Source organism: Mauremys reevesii, linkage group 15 (genome assembly GCF_016161935.1).
Source record: "Mauremys reevesii isolate NIE-2019 linkage group 15, ASM1616193v1, whole genome shotgun sequence".
In the NCBI taxonomy this organism is placed as follows: domain Eukaryota; kingdom Metazoa; phylum Chordata; order Testudines; family Geoemydidae; genus Mauremys; species Mauremys reevesii.
In genome coordinates, this window is record NC_052637.1 from 36,281,746 (window position 1) to 36,292,727 (window position 10,982).

At 36.6% G+C, this 10,982-nt stretch overlaps 1 protein-coding gene across 2 annotated transcripts in view; it reads left to right on the forward strand.

The window, feature by feature from the left end:
- Positions 1-9,961, forward strand: part of SUZ12 (SUZ12 polycomb repressive complex 2 subunit) — a 51,525-nt gene extending 41,564 nt beyond the window's left edge. The window contains exons 11-16 of one of the 2 annotated variants that reach the window (XM_039501416.1): positions 3,043-3,134; positions 3,442-3,585; positions 4,556-4,713; positions 5,509-5,707; positions 6,325-6,404; positions 7,556-9,961. In XM_039501416.1, the coding sequence (XP_039357350.1) occupies positions 3,043-3,134; positions 3,442-3,585; positions 4,556-4,713; positions 5,509-5,707; positions 6,325-6,404; positions 7,556-7,901 (1,019 nt within the window). In that variant the 3' untranslated portion in view covers positions 7,902-9,961. The remainder of the gene's footprint in view (positions 1-3,042; positions 3,135-3,441; positions 3,586-4,555; positions 4,714-5,508; positions 5,708-6,324; positions 6,405-7,555) is intronic. The other variant, XM_039501417.1, reaches the window with a different exon arrangement.
- Positions 9,962-10,982: the final 1,021 nt, after the last annotated feature.

A 10,982-nucleotide genomic window follows, 5' to 3' on the forward strand; every position in this document is an offset into this window, starting at 1 on the left:
TATGCTCAAATAAATGTTAGTCTCTAAGGTGCCACAAGTACTCCTGTTCTTTTTGTGGATACAGACTAACACGGCTGCTACTCTGAAACCCAGTATTTTGATGAGCGCTATTGAAATGCCTGTACATAAAATAAAATGGCAAAATATACACAAGCCTAAAGAAATGTCTTCAGTACCTATTTAAAAGCTGTCACCTAAATTTGTAAATGGGTCATTTTTGAAAGTGTATTTTTATTGCATATAAAATTATACCTGGACTTGATTTGCATTGAGAATTATAGTGGCTATATTAGAAACCCCTTGTAAAAGGGATTAATACAGGCATCGGTCATAGCTATAGTGTTGGAGGTAAGGTATGAAAATGACATTAGCTCTCTTTTCAAAGAAGACACTTCTCAGTTAAAGGTCCTAAAACGTCAAAATAGAAAATTTACTTTTTACTCATATAATAAGCCTTGCTTTTAAGCATCATCGTTGAAATCTTGCAAATCTATTCAAATTTTCAAGATATATTATTATTTATAAAACTTTAACTGACTTGGAAACTTCCAGTGTCCCTCATAGGTTTTAGCTGGAATGCAGTTCTGTCCACCAGGATTTAATTTCTAGAGGTTGAAGGAGGCAGTTATTCTCGTTAGAGTCTCCCCTGTTCTGGAGTTTCTTCTTCTAGTTCGCTTAAGTCTGATGCCTTCAGGATGGTAATGCAAAATGCATTAATTTAATCTCGTTTGCTGATTTTGGTCCATTGGAATAATAACTGTCTGGCTGGAGGTAATAACAGGAGAAGGTCTGTTTTGTGGCCGTTTGTTTCCAATAGGTGCATGTTTTTATAATTTGCCCAACTATTGTGTTATACAGTAATAAACTACATGGGTCGCAAGTGGCCCCTATATCTATACAGCTTCTTCCAGGGAATGGGAATTCATTTAACTACTTCAGCTCTTTGGTGTCTGCATTATTACACAGATCAGCAACAGCATCAGTGCCCAGCTCTCCAGAAGTCCATGCCCAACCTTCACAGGATGAACCTTAACTTTCTCAGCTATACTCAGAATGGCAGCTGCACCTTCTAGGAATCTGAGATGCTGTCCAGAATAAAGCACTGAAATGATGCAGTCCTCAGTAAGGCCTTCTTAGTGCCAGATCCTTTCGATTAATCCTCCACACAAACTCGGGATTAGAGATGGGATAGGAGCTACTTCATGACTTTGAAAATACGGACTGCTAACTCAGCCCAGATAAACTTGGTTAACTCCTAGTAGAGGAAGCCCTCAGGAGGAAGTTGTATTCCCCCTTGACTGGCAAAGTTCCACTTTTTCTCACTGCTTCTCCATGCCAGGTCTCCTGGTGGTCCACTGTTTCTCTGGGCTTGGCTAACGGTGGAATTGTTGAGCAGAATAGTAGTTGACTGCAGAAATGAACATAGAGGGACAAGGAACAGGTTGTTGGCCAGAAAAGCTGCATTGCTAATTTGTCTTGCATCAGAGCATCTTATCAAGCAGGCTGGCTCACGTTCTCATGTTCTCCCAGATGAGAGATCCCACCAGGCAAGGTGCGCCAAAGCAATCTGTAATCAATAGACAATCTTGAAGGTGTATTTATCAACTAAAACAAAACTTTGAAGATTCTGCAATAGATTCGTATCCCAGCACTTTGGACCATAGACAAGTTGTTTTTTATAGTGGAGGAAGTTTCTAATATCTACATCTTATTTCCTGAGTGTTGAGAAGTGAAGATGGGCAGAAAAGACTTGCTTATAACATCTGCAGATTGAGATGATCTGTAGTGGAACTCAGACAGCAAAGGACAGGATCTGATGCTGCTTTCTGAAGGATAAATATGCTCTGAATGTTGTCAGCTGTGTACCTGGCAGACTTCCTAAGGCAGACTTGTGAAAGGATCTCTCTAAGACAGTAAAGCTTTTCAGAACATCGGGTTGACCCTCTGCTAAATCCTGAAAATCAGAAAGCCCATAGCTTACTACCCATGCAATGTTAGTTCTTTGTAGGTGGTACAAAGAACTAGGGGTGTAGGTCCTTTTCTTGCTTTTATGTTAGAATTATAGCAAGGGTATGCATATTTTCACCTGTTCCTAAAATCTTAAGTGCAGAGTGTCTGCATTTTGTAAACAGCTTGAAAATCAAGATTCTATATTTAGTGGTTAGAGACTAATTTTGACCCATGTTGTTGACCATTCAAAGGCAAGTAGGTTTTATAATTGGTCTTGCTTCTTAGTAGGTAGACTTTTTTAAGGATCAAGTTGTATACTTAGGTCTCTTGTCTCTGACCTCCCTTTGAGTCTACATATTGCATGTAATTTTTCTGGCTTACTATTGGTAACTTGTCTAGTGGGCATCATGTTACTATGCTGAATGAAAGGAATGACCATAGTGGGCTAAAAGGGAGGCTGTTGGTAGAGACCATGTGCCAAGCACCTGTTTGATGTTTAAATCACACTGTCAGCTAAGGAATTGTTATATTCATATGTGATGCCAAAACTTGGCCCTAATATTAACCAAAAAAGTTTTATTTCAGGCAAAAATTCTAAATTATATACTTGTTTTTTACATTATAGCTGCATTTGATACTGTGTGTTCTCTTGTCTGACTTAAGAAATCTTTGAAATTGAATTTAGGCAATGTGTTCTGAGTGCAGTCAAATGAAGCTGTATTTTTCAGTGTTTTCCACCCAGGTCTGTTTTGACTATTACTAAAGAAATGTCTTAACTTAAATGGAGAAGCCCTGACCAGAAAAGAGAACATTGTTCTTAACCTGAAATGTTCAGGTAATCTGAAGGGTTCCCCCAATCTGGAGAGCCACTTGGTGTTTAAATTATATTTGTAACTGTAGATTTGAGAAGGAAGCTGAACACTAAGACTCGTTGTTTGGTGAGCTACCCAACTCAGAGTACACTGAAGTAGCTCATTCCCTCCAGAATGAGGGAACCCTTTACAGAGCTGCTATATTCAGGTAAGAAACAATGTCCTTTTCCCATCACACTAAACAGATGTGCGTGTCTTTATACATATGTTCTTTTTGTAGCTGTGAAAGAATCCTTGCCAACAGACCTACAAACAAGAAAAGAGAGAGATGTTTTAAATGAACCTCGACAAAAGTTACGGATATTTTACCAGGTATTGGAAGTTTAACACCATTAAGAATGGAGAAGTATAGAAGTATTATAGAATTTAAATGTTCAGGCCTGATCTTTATGCAGATTTTCCCATCTGTGTGAAAGATTAGGAATTTTTAGCTATATCTGCAGCACTGTCCCAGTTGCCACTTCAGCAGAATAGCACTTCCCCATGACTATTCCCATAGGGAATGTGTGTGCGCATTAAGGTGATGGATTTTTAACTGGGTTTTGAGGGTGGAGGACTAATGGATGAAATATTTCAGATAATGCTAATACCAGCCTTTTTTTGTTTTTGTTTGCATCAGTTCCTCTATAACAACAATACAAGACAGCAGACTGAAGCCAGAGATGACTTGCATTGCCCCTGGTGCACGTTGAACTGCCGCAAACTTTATAGTTTACTCAAACATCTTAAGCTTTGTCACAGCAGATTTATTTTTAATTATGTTGTAAGTAATCTTAAATTATCAGTATGAAACAGTCTGTCATAGCTACTGTATAGCGCAGTGACATCATTGCCATTCTGTTGTAAGTCACATAGTAAGGATCAGCTCCCTGTTTAAGTATGTGAAGCCAAAATTGGGCCCCAAGAGATTCCCTCCCCCACCCCATTGACTTAATCTTTAACAGTACATGAGAATCACTTCAGTTTAGAATATTTTTCTTCACTGTAGTTGTCTTTTGATACTGTGTATTCGTTTATATGATGTAGTCAGTAATTTAACTTAGATTTAAAATCAGGAATTTCCTGAGATTTTTAGGAAGCAGTTAATGATTCCAAGACCTGTTAATTTTAGTTTAGTAAGGGACTGTATGCAAAAGGTTACTTAAGAAATGTTTCCTTTCCAATGCATTGTTTGTGTTTTCAAACCACTAAATTTATTTCTGATTTCCTTCATTTTAAACTAAGATTCCTATTTCCTCTTTTTGTCTATATCATGTCCATATTGTAGCTTCAGCACTTGGCGATTTGGTTAGAATATAGGGCAAAGACTGGCAGGTTTCCTAAAGGATTCATAAAACTTTTGAGGCACTCTTCTGAATCACATCTGTATTTGTGAGCTTCTGAATATTAATTTGTAAACTTGTTACTTTTATTGAGTTTTTCAAACCAAACTGTTGGCTTTGTATTAAAATCCTTGGAAGAAAAGGGTAAGAATGAAGCATTCAGGATGAAGAGGCCTTTGTATCTAAAGGAAAAAATATTACTTAAGCTGTCTTGCTATCTCTGGGGAAGGAAGAGAAAACTAGAACCATGTGAGACTTAATACTATGGATGCAATGATTTTGTAAGGCATTTTGAGTTTGGACAGTCACTGTTCTAAAACTCTCTGAGGGATTGAGAAAAAGAGGATAAATCCTGGTACAATAGTGACTTTCCTTTATTATGCTAAATGTATTTACTATTATTTGTTACAGTATCATCTAAAAGGTGCTAGGATAGATGTTTCCATCAATGAGTGTTACGATGGCTCCTATGCAGGAAATCCTCAGGATATTCATCGTCAGCCTGGATTTGCCTTCAGTCGCAATGGACCAGTCAAAAGAACTCCTATCACACACATCCTTGTATGCAGGTAGGGGAATAAAAAGTGAAGTGGTGGTCTGTATGTATTGCATGGACCAAACTTTGCCTTTACATACCCATTGCTTTCTGTAAAGTTGCATGTGGTTTGAGGGTAGAATTTGTTCCTCTGTTAGAAAACCAGGAAAGGAAATTCAAAGTGAACGAGTAGTTGTATTTTGAAAAGTGACCTTGTAAAATGGTATTGAGGGATATCATCCTCACCAGTGATTCCATTTAAAACTAGTTCACTTTTTAAGTAAAAAGGTAGCTTTCATAGCTGCCAGCCATACACAGCTCATCCTGAGATCTGAAAGATAAGGTATGTTCTTTTTCTTGTGCTTCACCAGTAATGATGATTTTTTAATTTGGAGTATAGTTAACAAATCTGAGAGACAGAAAAGAATCCTTCTGAGTCTTCTATATGTACTGGCTCTGTAATGCTAACAGGAGTAAAAAGTAGTAAAAGAGTATTGTTACTGAAGCAAGCAGATATGACAAACCTTATTCTTCTTGTATGTTCAGTCAAGTAAGAATATGGTATTTTCATATTCTATTTAATCTGACTAACTGCACTCTTAAATTATATTATTCAGATACTTGCACAATAACTTATTCTCTGAGGTCTAATATGGTTTTTATGCTTAATCCTTTGTATTAGATTTGGAAACTACAATATACACAACCCAATAAAATGACAAGTATTAGTAATTAGTACCACTGGTGACTAGTGTTTGTATTGCTGAAGTCTGATAGAACTGAAAACTAACATGTAAAGTATGCTTGGTTAATTTTTTTCTTTCATTAGGCCAAAGCGTACAAAAGCAAGTATGTCAGAGTTTCTTGAATCAGAAGATGGAGAAGTGGAACAGCAAAGAACATACAGCAGTGGACACAATCGGTTATATTTCCACAGTGATACCTGTTTACCTCTCCGTCCACAAGAAATGGAAGTAGACAGTGAAGATGAAAAAGATCCTGAATGGCTGAGAGAGAAAACTATTACAGTAAATTATTCTTTATTACAAAAATGTATTTAGATGAATTTTCCTTGCCTATGTTTTATTAAAATTATTCAGCAAACAATTTATCAATTTCACTAAGCAGAGTTAGTTTTCCATCAGTCAGAAATCCAAATAGTGGTGTGTGTGTATATATACACACACCTTCTCTTATTAGACTAGTCAAATGGCACCTAGCCTTTGGGATTAAAGCCCTGAGTTCATTAGAGTTGCACCACTAACATTAAATGTTTATCCATTTGAACTGCAGGCACTAAAGTGAACATGAAGTCTGTCCTCAGTTGCTAATCCAGTGCAGTTCACATAATCTTACAGGCTCCCTTCGTTTTCATATGTTGCTGTTATTTAGTGCAGGAATACCAGTTGATAACAAGAAACATATGGAAATGTGGGTGTGGTTATAAAGAACTTGTGCATCACGTTTTTGCATTGTGGTCTACACCACGATCTACCCTGACTGAAGAGTATTTTGATGAATTTACGGGAACAGTTGTTTCTGTGAAATATAGGTGATTGAAAACCAGGAAAGGAAGTTCAAAGTGAACAAGTACTGTATTTGCTAACCTTGGGATTTTAATGTTTGTTTGATATTTTCACTGCAGCAAATTGAAGAATTTTCTGATGTTAACGAAGGAGAGAAAGAAGTGATGAAATTGTGGAATCTACATGTTATGAAGCACGGGTATGATAGTTTCTTATAACTTTTACTAGAATAGACTTACTTTATACCATTCTTTGCTGCGTCGAAGTTGACTTAAAATACACAATTAATTTGTATGTGTTTAACCTTTTAAATATAGTGGATCCTCCTTTCCTCTTTACTCACTATACTCAATCCTGAACAGTACTTTGTCAGAGGATATTTAAATCCTGCATTTTGATTGCAGTTCCTGGAAGCTGGGGCATTTGGGATGCTATTTCTAATTACGCCTTTGTGATCCCTCCAGGATCAAAGTACTTTAAAACTGCGTGAAATGCTTCACATAGCACTAAATTACAACCAGCTCTGGGGAGAAATGGAGCAACTATTTAACAGTGCACAGACATCATTTAGAAAGGACTTAAACATACCATTGTATTCAATGGAAATTGGATGAGGTAATTTAGGTAGGCAGATTCGTATTGCTTGAATTTGAATTTGCCAGAACGTCTATGCTAACTCTCCCTTCTCTTGCAAAAAGTCCAGTAGAATCTTCAGTAGCCACAGCTGCCCAGGATCTTGGATGAGACGCTACTTTTGTTTAAACAGTGTAGCATGTGTAAAGGAATTTTTCTCTACATGTAGTGTATTTATTTTCTAGCCTTAATTTTTCAAAGCCAAGTTGAAAAGGAAAACCAAACGTCTGATGTGGTGTAAACATAAATCCAGCAAGTCAAATACGTTCTATAGCTAAGACCACAGCTGTATTGCATCAGTGATGACCCAGAAATCGTGACGTATACCTGCGGTTTGATGCAACTGAAATACAAGTCCCACAAATAATTTTAGAACTCTCTCTACATACTTATTTACTTATACTAAGGATGACAACATATTCTGAAACTGATTCAACAACACTATACCGTGATTTAATTGATTTGTTTGTAATTCACTAAACAGATATAGAGCACTTAAAATCCAAAGGGAGATCAGTTTAAAAGAGGAATGTGCTGCAGTGTGTTTGCATTTTCTTACTATTTTAGATTAATCTCTGGAAATTTTGAAAGCTTTTATATCTAGTTACTGTCAGAGCCTGGTAGCTTCATTACTATTAATGATGTGAACTACATGTTATATTGCTTTTGATTTCTAAAATGTTTTACTTCCATACTGACAGTTTTTTAATTTGACAGGTTTATTGCTGACAATCAAATGAATCATGCCTGTATGCTGTTTGTTGAAAATTACGGACAGAAAATAATTAAGAAGAACTTATGTAGAAATTTTATGCTTCATCTGGTCAGCATGCATGACTTTAACCTCATTAGCATAATGTCAATAGACAAAGCTGTTACTAAGCTTCGAGAAATGCAGCAGAAGTTAGAAAAAGGAGAATCAACTACCCCAACAAATGAGGAGTTTTCTGAAGAACAAAGTGGGACAACAAATGGCTATAGTGAAACTAACACGAGAGAGAGAGTTTCAGAAACAGATAGTGTCTCAGGGGTCACAAAACAGAGCAAAAAACAAAAGCTCTGAAGGAAAAGGCAAATGCCATTTGATGGACAAGCATTGAAGTGACATTCTAGGGTGCATGAGCTATATAAAGAATTAAACAAAAAATTACACAGGTTCCAAACAGGCACTGTTGGATGGAAATAAATGATTTCAACAAGGATATTGTTACAACAGATTCCTATTCAGTTAATTATGCAAGTAATACATGTATATCAGTTTTGGTGATGTAATGACAATATTCTAAGAGTTTGAGCATGAAGAGCAATACAAAAATCTTTTTGTAATTTTAGTAATTAGTATCTTATGAACTCTACTGAATTTACATAATTTAAGTATATGTAAAACAGTTTTTATATTAAGGTTTTTGCATCTGTACCTGGCTGTTTTTCCTACCATGAAGTTGTGAAACATTGGGAAGAGATTGGGATACAATTTGCTTTTTTTATTTAGAAATGCTCCAGTTAGCCTTTTTTGTGAAAATATACATCATTATTTAAAGTTTAACCTTGATCCTTGTTTTTTTGGAATCATTTATCAATTTATGATCATCATAAACCACAAATTGATAATTTTTTACACTAAAATTGTAAAAGTTTGCAAATTTAACATAGCACTTCTTTGTCTTGTGCCTGTTTGGAAAGACCTTGGCTTTTCACATTACAGACACAGTGAAATACCATCTTGGCTTTTTGAGGTTACTGGCAGTTTGTTTTTTGTGGATAATTCTGATGTATTGATCGCCCAGTGTACCATTTTAAACTTGAACATTTAGCTACTTTCTATTTTTATTACACCTTTACACAGCTACACAAGAACTATCTGGTGTCTAACTCTTTTTTAAAGGGTTGCATCATAGCGTGCCATGCTAAGGCCCAGTCAGTATGTAGTCATTACTCTGATAAATACTCCAGTTGGAGTTATGCATACTGTTTTGCCTGAGTACAGACTGCAGGATCAGGCCATAGATTTAGCTTGGGCTTTTGAGATACCACTCTTCAGGAAAAATGCACTGTAAAATTGGACCAGAAAATGTGTTGCACTTCTTATGCAAGTATTCTGTGATGTATTGTATTCAATACAGATACTAAGATGCTGACTAAAATATATTTGAGCAGTTTTGCACTGCTGTTAACACATTTTATGCATATGTTTACAGATTTTTTCCAATGGAAAGTGGTTTCACTACTGGTACAGTATCAGCACCGAAGGGTTTATTCAAGCAAGCACTGTGGTTGTGACATCACCTCAATTTTTTATTATCCTTAAGATATTGCATTTTTCATATTCTTTATTTATAAAGGAACAATGCTGCTGTAAATACAGGTATTTTTAATTTTTTATTTCATTCCATCACCATAAGATGCATTTCCCTATTTTGTTTAAGGGATATATAAGCTTTCTAATGGTGTCTTCAGAATTTATAAAATGTAAATACTGATTTTGATGGTCCTTAAGATGTGTTTAACTGTGAGACTATTTAACTAATGGTGTGGATGTGATTTGTCATCCAGTATTAAGTTCTTAGTCACTGATTTTGTGTAAAAATAGGAAAGAGGGAAACTGCAGCTTTCATTACAAACTCTTCGATTTGTCAGTTCTGAGTTATAGCAAACTCTAATTATGCCTCTGGATAGTACATCAAGCATTTCTCTCTGGCTTTAATTTGCTAAAGCTGTGCACATATGTAAAAAAAAATAGATTATTTTAGGGGAGATGTAGTTCTAGAATTATTGCTTATGTCATTTCTTAAGCAGTTATGCTCTTAATGCTTAAAAGAAGGCTAGCATTGTTTGCACAAAAAGTTGGTGATTCCCAAAAAAGTAATGAAATTACTTGTCCAGTAAACTTTGTATGTCATGTCAATTTATAATAAAAGCTGAAAAAATCCCTTTGTTTTCTATTTATATAAAGATGCCTTTTCTATATGTACCCTTAATGAGAAATTTTGAAGAAATCATGTAAGCTGGTTAAAAAGCATTTGAATGGTACAGTAGATGTAAAGAAAGAAGCAAGTTCAGTTGTTTAAATGAACCTTTGTTTTTACATTAAATGTTTATTTGAAATCAGATTTTGTACATAAAGTTCAGTAATATAAAATCTGCCACCATTGTTGTCCAGTCATTTTGTGTGCGTGCAAAAAGGCCACAAATAATACCTTGTCTGAACAACATAACTTTCTTTTTAGTTTTCAGTTTTGACCAAATCTGGATCATCTACAATCTCCATCTGTCAGGTTGTTACAATTCTGTCTATATTAGAGTTATATGGACTTCAGGGAGACTCTGGTTCTTGCCCTTTTGAAGGCTTAAAAAAAGCTTGAGATTTTTTGTTTCATTTACAGGTTTTTATTTCATCATTTTTTTGAGGGTGGGTGTTTGGGGTAGATGGTGTATATGTTGTGAGCTAAGGCCCCTCTAAGTTGTGCAGCTGCCCAGTAGGCTATCAAGTGCTGTGCACTTCAGGTGTCCCTCCCCCTACTGCTATGCTTGCTGTGCAGGGAAGGGAGCACTGAAGTCAGGGTGTCCCCCTGCCCCTGTACCCCATCTCCACAGTGGGGTTGGGGGGGGGCATGACAGGGGTCAGGACAGAGGGAGCTTGCTGGCAGCTGCTGCTGCGTCTGGGCATGCCGGTCTACTTAAAAGGGCAGCATGGTTAAAGGGGCAATGCACCTCACGTGTGTGCTTGCGCCCACTCTCTCTGTGTGTGTGTGTGTGTGTGTGTGTGTGTCTGACACTCACCTCTCAACACTTGTGATGGTGTTCTTGATACTTCTTTCAAAGGAAGGTGGACTTTGACACACAGGAATTCAGCAAAGCTGCTTCTTGACTAGTTGGAGTAGGCAAATAACAATAGTAATGGCCAGATAGAGTCAATATGAAAGTAGTTTTCAGAAGAGATGGGGAGATACTGCTGGGAACGCTTGGTGTTTCACCAGCTGTGATTTTGTGGGAAGGAAGAGTCATGGCCGATAGTAGGTGAGCAAGAGGCAAGGTTGTAGTGAGGCAATTCCTGAAGTAGGCTGCATCATGTTCATGGAGTGCTTAAATATGCAGTTTAGAAATGGATCTTGAAACTAAGAGGGAGCCAATGGAGTTGTGTGAG